Genomic DNA, 14,041 nt, shown 5'->3' with positions numbered 1-14,041 from the left:
ATGGTGAGTACAAGACAGTTTTGGTAAAAAGTCACACGCCACACAACGTGAGACTGTATTATTCCACGGGTGCTCCCTTGCCAATAGTAAACATGGCAGCTCGGCTCCCTTCCCTTCGGGTTCGCGTTATTGTTGCCAATTGTAAACATGGCCTCTAGTCCGTGAGTTCTCATTGGCAGCTGCTCTGAGTTCCCGCCCTTCCCCGCCCCTCCGAACGCGGCCAGGAGTTGCGGAGTCGGATATCGCGGCTCCCGGCTGAGCTGCGCCTGCGCAACTCGTTGGCGCCAAGATGGCGATGGAGATGAGGCTTCCGGCGGCTCGCAAGCCTCTTAGCGAGAGACTGGGTCGCGACACTAAGAAACATCTAGTGGTGCCGGGGGACACAATCACTACGGACACGGGATTCATGCGGTACGTGGGGACCTGGGGGAGTCGAGGCTTCACAGAGCGGCTTCAGGGCTCTCTGCACGTGGTCCAGGCCTCGTATCCCTGTGTGTCTAACTCCCCGCGGGACCCCAGGCACTTAGTCTGCGCATCCTACTCGCCTCCCTTCCGAGCCTCGTGTTTCTTGCCCCCTGCGTCTTGTGTGTCCCCTTCTGCATTTGTCTCAGCTCCCTGAAACCCTCCACTCCTGACCTCTGGTGGCTGTGACTTTTGGGTCTTCTGCCTGAAGTCCAAATCTTTGAGCCTTCCTTGTAGGAGACTTGGAAAACCGGGGAGAGTTAGGCGCAGGCTGTCTTTCCAGTTTTCAGCTCTCTGAGGGGACGGTGGGTGTTCTTGGCCGCCTCCTCTTCAGTTTAGAATCCGTAATTGTTCGAGCTTAGGGCAAACAGTTACATTGTGCTGAATGCACCCATTTATACACATTTTGAATCTAAGGGGTGCAGTACAGTGTGTTGTAGTTAAGAGGGCAGGCTCTTGAGTCAGACAGTTGGGGTTCCAGTCCTGTTACCATCACATCTTATTAGCGGCATTGCCTCTCCACGGTCAGTTTCCTCATCTGTAAGATAGTGATAATAACAGTATGATACGTTAATGAGGATTAAATGAGATAATTATGTAAGAAAAGAAGTAAAACCAGCCATTATATCATCATCATAGATAACACTAGCGTTTTAACCTTTTTTTTTCTGTACATGTATATATACAAAGGGCACAGCATTCATAGCATTGCCCTTTAACCTGTTAGTTTAAGGCTAGTGGATCCTAGGAAATTTTTTTTTTTCGTTTTTGAGATGGAGTCTCTCTGTCGCCCAGGCTGGAGAGCAGTGGTGGGATCTAGGCTCATTGCAACCTCTGCCTCCCGGGTTCAAGCGATTTTCCTGCCTCAGCCTCCTGAGTAGCTGGGATTACAGGCACCTGCCACCATGCCCAGCTAATTTTTGTATTTTTAGTGGAGACGAGGTTTCACCATGTTGGCCAGGCTGGTCTCGAACCCCTGACCTCAAGTGTGATCTGCCCGGGATTACAGGCATGCCCAGCCCCTAGGACTTTTTTTTTTTTTTTTTTTTTTTGGGACGGAGTCTCACTCTGTCGCCCAGGCTGGACTGCAGTGGCCGGATCTTAGCTCACTGCAAGCTCCGCCTCCCGGGTTCACGCCATTCTCCTGCCTCAGCCTCCCGAGTAGCTGGGACTACAGGTGCTGCCACCTCGCCCAGCTAGTTTTTTTTTTTGTATTTTTTAGTAGAGACGGGGTTTCACCGTGTTAGCCAGGATGGTCTCGATCTCCTGACCTTGTGATCCGCCCGTCTCGGCCTTCCAAAGTGCTGGGATTACAGGATTGAGCCACCACGCCCGGCTGGAAATTTTTTTTTTTAATGAGACGGAGTCTCACTCTCGCCCAGGCTGGAATGCCGTGGCACAGGCTCACTGCAGTGAGTGCCGTGGCACAGGCTCACTAGGCTCACTGCAGCCTCCACCTCTGGGATTCAAGCAGTTCTCCTGCCTCACCCTCCTAAGTAGCTGGGATTCCAGGCGCACGCCACCACGCCCGGCTAATTTTTATATTTTTAGTAGAGACGGGGTTTCACCATGTTGGTCAGGCTGGTCTCAAACACTTGACCTCGTGATCCACCCACCTCGGCCTCCCAAAGTGCTGGGATTATAGGTGTGAACCACCGCACCTGGCCAGGAAATCTTAAGATTCATTCTTTCATTAATGCTTTCAACATATATTTATATTTCGTGCAGTTAGGATATAACGGCAGAGTGAAAAATCTCTGTCCCGGTGGAATTCTAATGGAGAATGTTAGGCAATAATGCAATGGGGAAAAACGTGGAGCAGGGTCAATGGAATGTGGGGGGAGTGGCGGCAACGGGGTGGGCTGTGTTTTCAATGGCACAGTCAAGGTAGGCCTGCTGGAGAAAGTGACACCTGAGCAGACCTGTGAGGAGTGATTTCCAAGTAGCCAGCCTGGAGAAGGAGCACTGAAGGCAGAGGAAGCAGCCAGCACAGAAGCCAGGCTTTGCAGGGGGAGCTTGTTAGCTTTGAGGAACACATTGTTCTTGAAAGGAGAGAGGTCACCTCGAGTTACCCTGGTATCCTTTCTTTGTATCTTTGCCTTGCATCAGGGGCCATGGAACATATATGGGAGAAGAGAAGCTCATTGCATCTGTTGCTGGCTCTGTGGAGAGAGTAAACAAGTTGATCTGTGTGAAAGCTTTGAAAACCAGGTGAGAACAAAAGGTGTGTATTCCCTTTCTTGTGGCATCCAGGTTGTACAACCAGGCTTTTTCTGCTCCCTCCATATCCCCTACCCCACCCCTGCCTGCCCTGTCATGCTGTAAGTCTGAGATTTTGACCATGAATGTAGGTGGGGTGGTGCAGATGAGTGCAGGCTTCAGAGGTTTTCCCATGTTATGTCACCACTCCAAGCCTTGGTTACCTCCTCTGCAAAGTGAGTATAATAGCATGGCCTACTTCACAGGATTTTCTTTTATTTTTTTTGAGACGGAGTCTCGCTCTGTTGCCCAGGCTGGAGTGCAGCGGCACAGTCTGCTCACTGCAACCTCTGCCTCCCGGGTTCAAACGATTCTCCGGCCTCAGCCTCCCAAGTAGCTGGGATTACAGGCACTCGCCACCACGCCTGGCTAATTTTTTTATACTTTTAGTAGAGACAGGGTTTCACCATGTTGGCCAGGCGGGTCTCGAACTGCTGACCTCAGAAGATTTCCCCCCACTTGGCCTCCCAGAGTGCTGGGATTACAGACGTGAGCCACTGCGCCTGGCCTAGGATTTTCTTTAGAATTCAGTGAGATGGTGCATGTAAAGTATTTAGCACAGGGCTTGATACCTAGAAGCATTCAATGAAGGTTAGCCCCAGAAAGCAAGCCAGTGAGGTTGGAACAGAGTGAATGAGGGAGAGAGTAGGGGCAGATATGAGCAGAAAGCTGAGGTGGGCAGACACCGGCCTGCCTTGTAGCCAGAGTAAGCATTTTGGCTTCTACTTTGTGTAATCTGGGAAGCCCCTGGAAGGGGTGGAGCAGAGGAGGGACTTGATCTGGACTTAAGCTCACTGTGGCTGCTGATGGGAGATTGAAGATAGAGCAAGCTTAGGGAGGTGGATTAGGGACCATACTCATGATCTGAAGTGATGGTGGCTTCACCTAAGGTGGTAGCAGTGGAAGGTGGAGGAGTGATTGGAATCCACATAGATTTTATTTTCTGAGTGTTTTTTTGAAATCATGAAAAGGTGTTGGGTTTTGTATTCTTTGGGCTTTACTGTACATAGGACCCAGTCAACTGTGAATAGAAATAATTTTACTTCTTCCTTTCCAATTTGGATGCCTTTTATTTCCTGCATATGTTTTAAGGGTAGAGCCAGCAGGATTTGCTACTGGACTTGTCCTGAAGTGTGTGAGAGAGAGAGAGGAATCAAAGAACTCTCCAAGGTTTATTGGCCTGAGCAACTGGGGATGGAGTCACCATTGACTGAGATGGGATAACTCATCCCCTATCTCGGTTTGCTATGGAGGACTGGAGGGGGCTGCGAGAAAGCTTAGTTTTGGGCGTGATACATTTGAAAATGCCTATTAGTCATCTAAATGGCAGAGTTGGGTAGCTGGCAGTTGAGAAGGATTTGGAATTCAGGAGAGTGGCACAGTGACAGCACAGAGTGGTATTTTAATGGTATTAGATTGAGTGGCCGAAAAGGGAAGAGGTCTAAGGACTTGGCCTCAGCTCCGAGTACATCTCATTAGAATTGTGGATGAGGAGCTAGCAAAGGGGCTTGAGAGGAGCAGGCGGTGAGTGAGTAGAGGTGACATGAGCAGACTCATGTGGTTGGCGTCTGGCTCAGATTTCCTTTCTCTTCCTTTGGCTGGTGCAGAACTCATCCATGTGCCATAGGAAAATAGTCCATGTTTTTCAGTGTCATGTAATTGAACAAAATAGGGTTTTTTTTTGGCTAAATGAACTACTTGGAATAGCGATTTGTCTGAGGATAGTTAATGGAGACTTTATACATGGAGGAATGTTTGAAGTTAGCAATTTCTGAAAATAAGTCCAGACAATATCGTTACATGAATTTGCTGAATGTGACGCCTATTCAAGGCTTTCACTCTGTTGAACCGACATCTCAAATGGTGTGTGGTCTTGTCAGAAAGTCTGCTCACAGATGCACGAATCCCTTGTGTTTTATCTTTCAGATACATTGGTGAAGTAGGAGACATTGTAGTGGGAAGAATCACAGAGGTAACGTCGATATCAGATTGGTGTTTACAAAGTCGAGGCAGGCTGGCGATTTTATTCATGGGACAGTCATTCCACTTGTAGTTACACGAAAAAGGCATTCGTTGCATTTGGCTATTGTGTGGCCTCTGATGTAAACATGTGGCTTGTTTGATTTGGGATTACTGGTTACTTTTTCTTTTTCTTTTTTTGAGATGGAGTCTCGCTCTGTTGCCCAGGCTGGAGTGCAATGGCGCAATCTTGGCTCGTTGCAACCTCCGCCTCCCGGGTTCAAATGATTCTCCTGTCTCAGCCTCCTAAGTAGCTGGGATTACAGGCACCTGCCACCACACCCGGCTAATTTCTGTATTTTTAGTAGAGACGGGGTTTCATCATATTGGTCAGGCTGGTCTCAAACTCCTGACCTTAAGTGAGCCACCGCCTCGGCCTCCCAAAGTGCTGGGATTACAGGCGTGAGCCACCGCGCCCAGCCTTACTGGTTACTTATGATGTGAACTCCTGTCCCTGGAGCATGTGTCCAGGTGTGGAACTTGGCTTATAGGTTCAACAGAAGAGGTGGAAGGTGGAGACCAACTCCAGGCTGGATTCGGTCTTGCTGCTCTCGTCCATGAACCTTCCTGGAGGAGAGCTGGTAAGGGCTACAGCTGGGGCCATGGACTAGAGCCCAGTGGGCTGGGGGGAGCTGTGGGACCCTTTGTTCCACCAGAGGATTTTGCTTTACACTGAGGTTACCCCTCTGACTCCTGTTTGTCTGCTGTGAAGTTTGCTGCCTGGATGTGTATGTAGACTTTTCACCCTGTCCAGGTCTCCCGAAAGAGGGAGCAGTTGGCATATGGTAAGATCAGAAACATCCATGGGGTGGGATCCCAACAGAGAGCTGGGGAGAGAAGCTCTTAGATGCTTGTTGTTAATAGTTTTCCTTTTCTGGACGTATCAGCTTAGCACAGTGAAGATGTTCCTTGGAAAGCTGTCTTTACATTAGGTTTTTGTGAATTGAAAGGCATTTGGAGGCCGGGCGCGGTGGCTCAAGCCTGTAATCCCAGCACTTTGGGAGGCCGAGACGGGCGGATCACGAGGTCGGGAGATCGAGACCATCCTGGCTAACACGGTGAAACCCCGTCTCTACTAAAAAAAAGTACAAAAAACTAGCCGGGCGAGGTGGCGGGCGCCTGTAGTCCCAGCTACTTGGGAGGCTGAGGCAGGAGAATGACGTAAACCCGGGAGGCGGAGCTTGCCGTGAGCTGAGATCCAGCCACTGCACTCCAGCCTGGGCGACAGAGCGAGACTCCGTCTCAAAAAAAAAAAAAAAAAAAAAAGGCATTTGGTTATTCCAGCCAGCCACAGTAACTAAGCCACAGCCTTTTGTAAAATACCATGGTTCACCTTTATCTTCAGTCCAGCATGTATTTACAGAGAGGATTACTGTGCCAAGCTCTATGCCGAGTGCCAAGCACGACTGAGTTCCCTAGCAGGGGATATAAGATAACTGACCCAGTATCTGGCAGTAGAAGAATAAATAAGCTGTGGTTATACAAAAGGAGTAGTTAATTGCAGTGAGAGAAGCTCGTAGGAAAGACAGGCATTGGAGTTGATCCTGGAAGGATGGAGAGACTTTAAATGACTAGTTCAGGGAATCTGAGATAAAGGGAAATGTGTGAGCAGAGATATATCCAAGCAGGAGTTAGTCTGGTCCTGCTGGACCACAGAGAGCTGTCATGGAAGATGACTGTGGAAATGTTGGCTGGTTGAGATTGGGAGGGGTTTGAATGTTCCTCAGAGAAGGGAGGGAAAGAGGAAGAGAAGAGGACTGTGGAAAAGTCTCTTGAGATGGAAAGTTGTGATTATCACTCATTCCCCTCAAGTGGCTCGGGTTACCTACTTTTACCATAGTTCTCAGTGTTTGAATATTGTGGTTGGCCTCAAAAATCTCAAAAGGAACTGAAAGAGAAAGAAGCGATGGAGACCTTTCTGAGGATCTGGCTTAAGTAATGTCATTTCTTTGTATATTTCAGAGGAGAAGATCTGCAGAAGATGAGCTTGCAATGCGAGGTTTCTTACAGGAAGGGGACCTCATCAGTGTATCCTGTGCTTTGCACTGCAGCCTCTTCATGCTTTTCTGTGGGGCTGGGAAATGGGCCTTCCATTGTATGTCTCTGACGGAAGAACCATTAGACCAAGTCTCGGGCTCTGCTGTGTCCTTTCTTGGTCTCCTTAACTCAGGCTGACTCCCCAGCTCTTGTTCAGACCTGCTGCTAAGTCATTTCTTTGGGTCTTGTAACTTATGGTAGCCTGTGCTTTAGGCTTTTGTTAATGATGTTAACTTTTAGCCCAGGGAGTGGAAGAGGTGTTGTTCACATCAAGATACTAATGACAGGCTGAGTGTGGTGGCTCATGCCTGTCATCCCAGCGCTTTGGAAGGCCAAGGAGGGAGGATTGCTTGAGCCTAAGAGTTCAAGACCAACCTGGGCAACATAGCAAGACCCCCTCTCTACAAAAAAATAAAAATAAAAAATTAGCCGGGCATGGTGGCACATGCCTGTAGTCCTAGCTACTCCGGAGGCTGGGGCCAGAGGGTTGCTTGAGCCCAGGAGCTCAAGGCTACAGTGAGCTCTGATCACACCACTGCATTCCAGCCTGGGTGACAGAGCAAGAGTCTGTCTGTATTTATGTTATTTAAAAATTTTCTTTTTTTTTTTTTTAAGACAGAGTCTTGCTCTGTTGTCCAGACTGGAGTGCAGTGGCGTGATCTCAGTTCACTGCAACCTCCGACTCCCGGATTCAAGCAATTCTGCTTTAGCCTCCCGAGTAGCTGGGATTACAGGTGTGTGCCATATTCTGATAATTTTTGTATTTTTAGTAGGGACGGGGGTTTCACCATATTGGCCAGGCTGGTCTCGAACTCCTGACCTCAGGTGATCTGCCCACCTTGACTTCCCAAAGTGCTGGGATTATAGGCATGAGCCACCATGCCTGGCCTTCAATTTAATTTAATTTAATTTTGTTTTATTTTATTTATTTTCTTGAGACGGAGTTTCGCTCTTGTTGCCCAGGTTGGTGTGCAATGGTGTGATCTCGGCTCACCACAACCTCTGCCTCCCGGGTTCGAGCGATTCTCCTGCCTCAGCCTCCTGAGTAGCTGGGATTACAGGCATGTGCCACTACGCCCAGCTACTTTGGTATTTTTAGTAGAGACGGGGTTTCTCCATGTTGGTCAGGCTGGTCTGGAACTCCCAACCTCAGGTGATCCACCCGCCTCAGCCTCCCAAAGTACTGGGATTACAGGCATGAGCCACCGCGCCTGGCCTTCTGTCTCCATTTTTAAAAAAAAGATATTCATGACAACCAGGGGGAGAGATGAGATCACAGTGATGTCCTCTGGGTCTGTCTAAGATTGTTGAGCCTGGACCATTGGAGAGGGGAGGAAAAGATGGAGGTGTGGGGTCAAGGGGCAGAGGCTGCAGAGGACAGGACAGTGTGTGGCCGAGGCTACTGTTTGTTCCTTCATCACCCTGGCCAGGCTGAGGTCCAGGCAGTGTTCTCTGATGGAGCTGTCTCTCTGCACACGAGGAGCCTGAAATATGGAAAAGTAAGTCGGGCTCTTGATGTTCCTGTTTGCCGACTGAGATTGCAAGGCTATTTCTGAATCCCTATAGCTCTCTGGAATTCTGGCCTAAAGAACCCCAGTAGCTAAGCATTAATAGAGGTTAGCATCCCACAGACTGATCGTGTTCCTTAAACATGACATCAGGGTTCACAGGTCAGGGTTCACAGGGCCATGGGTCAGTAGCCTTGTAAAGAACAAGTTTTATCCTTTTTCTCCAGGGAGACTGACTCTTTCCACAGAAGAGCCCCTCCAACTGTGGGCTGGGAGGTGCAGCTGTCTCTCTTCCTCCAGGGGGCGCTGCAGCTCAGCACTGGGGCCAGGGCTGAGGCAGTCCTGGGAACAAAGGGAGGCTGGGCCTGGAGAAACAACCCTTGGACAAGCGTCCAATGAGTCCAGTGGATGTTATTGCTGGCAAAGCTTGCTCTGTCATCTGAGCCTCTAAATGGAATTTCACTGCTTTTCTTGTACGAGGTTGCATTATTGAAGCTATTTATTATTTTAAGGAGAGCATACTTCCTAAAACAAATTAGGATTTACTCGTCTCTTAGCTTTATCTGGGTGAACATTTTTATTTTCTGAGTGGAACAAAAACCTCTTCCCTTAATGGAGTGGCTGCAGCCAGCCACGTTCGTGTACATGGAGTAGGCAGAGGACTGCTGCAGTATGCTGACTTTCGCAACCCTGGGTCCTGTGGACTCGCCCTTGGCAGGACATGCATTTGAGCTGGCCTGCCAGGACCAGACATGGATTTGCACCCAGCTCCACCCAGCTCCTTACCTACCCAGAGGCACACATCTCACAGGCAAGATGAGTGTTTGGGGTTCAGGAATGAGCTAGGGTCCTGGAACAACACAGTGCTACTGGACCAGCAGGAGGCTCCAGCTCCCTCATTGGCTTCAACTTCTCTAATGTCTGGCACATGAGTTCTGGCTTAGAGTGCAAGGGAGACTAAAGGGAAATGACAGAGAAGAGCATTGAAAGTCACCTTCTGCTGGGATGTATGAATAGCCTCTGAGTCCCCAAGTGTTCTCTGCAAAAATGTGTACTATGGGTGTGCGTATAGGCGACAGCAATTGTAAACAGGAAGGACACCAATTTGAATATACTTAGGATGTGTACTCTGTAGTCTCCTTTTCATTCATCCCACTGATGATCCTGCAGTGACCTAGCTTTGTGGTGTATTTCTTTAGCTAGGTCAGGGGGTTTTGGTCCAGGTTTCCCCCTCCCTGGTGAAACGGCAAAAGACCCACTTCCATGATTTGCCATGTGGTGCCTCCGTGATTCTCGGCAACAACGGCTTCATCTGGATTTACCCAACACCTGAGCACAAAGAAGAGGAAGCAGGGGGCTTCATTGCAAACCTGGAGGTGAGCAAACACTGTGGCCACTGTCGGTGGGAAGGATGGGACTCAGTCTTTGCTGTGTTTTTGTGGCCAGTGAAATTGGTTGTTTTTAGCTATATTACTGCTGGAGGCTGAGTCACTTTGACTTTCCATCAAGGTGTATTCATGAACCCCATATTATCTTCTCTCTTCTAAGGAGATGAACTCAGTGAATGGTTTGATGTTTGTTGGTGGCGATGGCAAAGTTGCAGGGTAAAGCCGAAGAGCCACTGAAGAAGCCATTCTTTTTTCTGTTTGTTTGTTTGTTTTGTTTTGTTTTGAGACGGAGTCGCACTCTGTAGCCCAGGCTGGAGTACAGTGGCGCCATCTCGGCTCACTGCAAGCTCCGCCTCCTGAGTACAAGAGATTCTCCTGCCTCAGCCTCCCAAGTAGCTGGGATTACAGGCGTGCCCCACCATGCTCTGCTAATTTTTGAATTTTTAGTAGGGATGGGGTTTCACCATGTTGGTCAGGCTGGTCTCAAATTTCTGACCTTGTGATCCACCCGCCTCGGCCTCCCGAAGTGCTGGGATTACAGGCATGAGACACTGCGCCCTGCCCCATTCCTTTTAATCTCCCTTGGAGTTAGCTGTTTGGTTGGTTTGGAGTTCCAGGGTGATATTTTCTGAGTCATAAGTAATTTACTTGTGATTTTCTGTGGCTGGTCACGTATTTTGGTCCTGTTTATATTTCCCTTCCCTTCTCCTCTGTGTCTCCTTATAGCCTGTCTCTCTTGCTGATCGAGAGGTGATATCCCGGCTTCGGAACTGTGTCATCTCGCTGGTAACTCAGAGGATGATGCTGTATGATACCAGCATCCTCTACTGCTATGAAGCATCCCTTCCACATCAGGTACTCTCCTCAGGACCTCTCGCTTCTTCACTGATGTGTGAGCTGCTCTGTTGTTTGCTCAGAGACAATATGCGTGTCTCCCCAATACTTTCCAAACATCCATCAGTATGAACTGGCCTGAAACAGCCTTAATGAGTGTCTGGTAGATCTTTCCCTAAGATTCTGGCAATATTCTCAATGTGTAATGTCAGTCTTAAGGATTTTGGGGCTGGAGGTGTCAGGTGGGACTCGTTTATGAGAGCAACCTCGGACTGCATCTTACCCCAAATTTCAGCCAGCTTTTGGATGTATGTCAGAATAATTGTTCTTATCGGCTACATCCCAGAGAATCTTGCTGATGTATCAGGCTGCTTGAGCAGATCATATCTTGTAACGCTTAGTCTCTGAGACATGAAAGGAATACAGAAAGTTTATGTTAACGGCTTGATTTATGTTTGGATTGGCTTGGCGGTCTGTTTATGGTTGGTTTCTCTTCTGAACAAATGCCTTTTTCCCTCTTTCAGATCAAAGACATCTTAAAGCCAGAAATAATGGAGGAGATTGTGATGGAAACACGCCAGAGGCTTTTAGAACAGGAGGGATAAGGAGGTGCTCCAGAAGGACAGGACTGTGGACCTTGCAGGAGTGAAGACTGTGATGTGTGGTCCCCATATGTGGCTCAGCGAAGACTCGAGAGATCATTACTTTGTCTGCATTGACAGCCCTGTGACTGCCTCCAGCCTACAGGCCTGCTTTCTCCTGTGGTAACACCAAGCCTGGGTGGCAGATGAACAGTGCTCCCTTGGGTTGCCGGCTGAGTCCCAGCATTAGGGAATAGTTTGAGGTCTTTCAAAGTGTACAGTGTTCCAGTTGAATGGCCTCCCATCCTGGAATAATATGGAGAATCCTTTGTCTTCCACTCACTGTCATTCACAAGGCACAGTGCCCCATGAAATTGCCCCAGTAGAAAACATGGCATCTCTGACCCCCAAATGGTCTGTTTTGGCCTCCATTCCTATATTCTTTAAATGACTGAGAATGCAGCTGGTAAAGTTGGAAGAATAGTTAACCAAGCAGGCCAGGCGCAGTGGCTCCTGCCTGTAATCCCAGCACTTTGGGAGGCCGAGGTGGGCAGATTACCTGACGTCGGGAGTTCGAGACCAGCCTGGCCAACATGGTGAACCCCATCTCTACTAAAAATACAAAAAATTAGCCAGGTGTGGTACACACCTGTAGTCCACAGCTACTCGGGAGGCTGAGGCAAGAGAATCGCTTGAACCTGGGAGGCAGAGGTTGCAGTGAGCTGAAATCGCATACTGCACTCTAGCCTAGGTGACAGAGCGAGACTCTGTTTCAAAAAAAAAAAAAAAACCCAGGCAGACTTTTGCTTGGTTGGAATCTGATTTTCTGTTGCATATTCCTTATAGCTATACATGCGATTATGTCCATACCAGGCTGCCTTAATCTGTCCTGCTTGGAGGGTGACTTGTAAGATGCTGAATTATTCATAATAGAGTGAATGTTCTGGGTCCATGTACTCTGAGAAACATGAAGAAAATAAACTAAGAAAAATGGAGACTGGAAAAGCGAAGCTGTTTTCCTCCTATAATTGAAGTAGTAGTGCGTTAACTTGTGGATAATTCAGGGTTAAAAGATAAAAAGACACCAAAGTTCTCGCTGAAGAATGTGAGAATTCCTGTGCATTGTTTTTTCTGATGACTATGTAAAAATAGTGCCCTGATGTAGGTTTGGGGGAACATTTTTATAAAGGGTATTATGTGCCTGTAATCCCAGCACTTGGGGAAGCTGAGTGGGCAGATCACCTGAGGTCAGGAGTTCAAGACCAGCCCGGCCAATATAGTGAAACCTTGTCTCTACTAAAAATATTAGCTGGGTGTGGTGGCACAAGCCTGTATGTAGTCAGCTACTCGGGAGGCTGAGGCATGAGAATCACTTGAATGCGGGAGGCAGAGATTGCAGTGAGTCGAGATCGCACCATTGCACTTCAGCCTGGGTGACAACAGTGAAACTGTCTCAAAAAAAAGGCGGCCGGAGGTGGTGGCTCACGCCTGTAATCCCAGCACTTTGGGAGGCTGAGGTGGGTGGATCACAAGGTCAGGAGATCAAGTCCATCCTGGCTAACAGTGAAACCCCGTCTCTACTAAAAATACACACACACAAAAAAACATAGCTGGGCTTAGTGGCAGGCACGTGTAGTCCCTGCTACTTGGGAGGGTGAGGCAGGAGAATGGCGTGAACCCGGGAGGCGGAGCTTGCAGCAAGCTGAGATTGCACCACTGCATTCCAGCCTGGGTGACAGAGTGAGACTCTGTCTCAAAAAAAAAAAAAAGGCACTATATGCAAGTGCTGTCTTAACATATGTGGCGAACTATTTTTTTGTTTTTGTTTTTTTTTTTTTTGAGAGAGTGTTGCTGTGTTGCCAGGCTGGAGTGCAGTGGCTCGATCTCGCCTCACTTCAACCTCCACCTCCTGGGTTCAAGCAATTCTGCCTCAGCCTTCCAAGTAGCTGGGACTATAGGCGCCTGCCACCACACCCAGCTAATTTTTGTGTTTTTAGTAGAGACAGGGTTTCACCATGTTGACCAGGCTGGTCTCAATCTCTTTTTTTTTTTTGAGAGAGTGTCTCACTCTGTGCCCCAGGCTGGAGTGCAGTGATGCTATCTCCGCTCACTGCAAGCTCCGCCTCCCGGGTTCACACCGTTCTCCTCCCTCAGCCTCCCAAGTAGCTGGGACTACAGGCGCATGCCACCATGCCTGGCTAATTTTTTGTATTTTTAGTAGAGATGGGGTTTCACCGTGTTAGCCAGGATGGTCTCCATCTCCTGACCTCGTCATCCACCCGCCTCAGCCTCCCAAAGTGTTGGGATTACAGGCGTGAGCCACCGTACCCAGCCATATTTTTTGATGTTTATAGATGTCTTTTTGTTTTTGAAACAGAGACTCACTCTGTCACCAGGTTGGAGTGCAGTGGCGCAATCTCGGCTCACTGCAACCTCTGCCTGGGTTTAAACGATTCTCCTGCCTCAACCTCCCAAGTAGTTGGGGTTACAGGCTCATTTTTGTATTTTTAGTAGAGACGGCAATTTACCATGTTGGCCAGGATGGTTTCGATCTCTTAACCTTGTGATCTGCCCGCCTTAGCCTCCCAAAGTGCTGGGATTACAGACAGGCATGAGCCACTACGCCCAGCTATAGATGTCTTAACATCATTGTTTTCTGTTCTTTTGTTCTGGGTGATAATAAGGAGCTGAGGACAGCTGAGGAAGGGCTTGGCAGACAAAATGCCTTCCGACAGAGCCCTAACGTAAACCTAGGACAGTCTCAATGCTAGTAACTTTGAACACTGCATTTGATAACTTTGAAATACAACTTGGCTCCTTTTCATTAAATGGTATGCTTCTTTATAACACAATAAACAACTTCTTACCTCACTTTCTTTTTTTGAGATGGGGTCTCACTCTCACCCAAGCTGGAGTGTGGTGGCATGATCATGGCTCACTGGAACCTCTACCT

General features: G+C 48.5%; 1 protein-coding gene across 1 annotated transcript; it reads left to right on the top strand.

Moving 5' to 3' along the window:
* The first annotated feature begins 263 nt into the window (after positions 1-263).
* On the top strand, positions 264-12,200 carry EXOSC2 (exosome component 2). Its single transcript, XM_023216937.1, has 9 exons — positions 264-411; positions 2,572-2,673; positions 4,648-4,693; positions 5,232-5,321; positions 6,703-6,768; positions 8,208-8,276; positions 9,485-9,661; positions 10,400-10,528; positions 11,032-12,200. Exons 1-9 carry the CDS (start codon positions 290-292, stop codon positions 11,110-11,112), a joined length of 882 nt encoding a protein of 293 aa, XP_023072705.1. The 5' UTR covers positions 264-289; the 3' UTR covers positions 11,113-12,200.
* The last annotated feature ends 1,841 nt before the right edge of the window (positions 12,201-14,041 follow it).

This window comes from Piliocolobus tephrosceles, chromosome 14 (assembly GCF_002776525.5).
Source record: "Piliocolobus tephrosceles isolate RC106 chromosome 14, ASM277652v3, whole genome shotgun sequence".
In the NCBI taxonomy this organism is placed as follows: domain Eukaryota; kingdom Metazoa; phylum Chordata; class Mammalia; order Primates; family Cercopithecidae; genus Piliocolobus; species Piliocolobus tephrosceles.
This window is presented reverse-complemented; position numbering and strand designations above follow the sequence as displayed.

Bases quoted from the DNA above. Each gene is read 5' to 3' on its own strand.
- EXOSC2 (XM_023216937.1), top strand. From the start codon at position 290: ATGGCGATGGAGATGAGGCTTCCGGCGGCTCGCAAGCCTCTTAGCGAG. The intron at 6,769-8,207 runs GTATCCTGTGCT...CACCCTGGCCAG, and splicing joins AGGAAGGGGACCTCATCAGT to GCTGAGGTCCAGGCAGTGTT. The intron at 9,662-10,399 runs GTGAGCAAACAC...GTCTCCTTATAG, and splicing joins GCTTCATTGCAAACCTGGAG to CCTGTCTCTCTTGCTGATCG.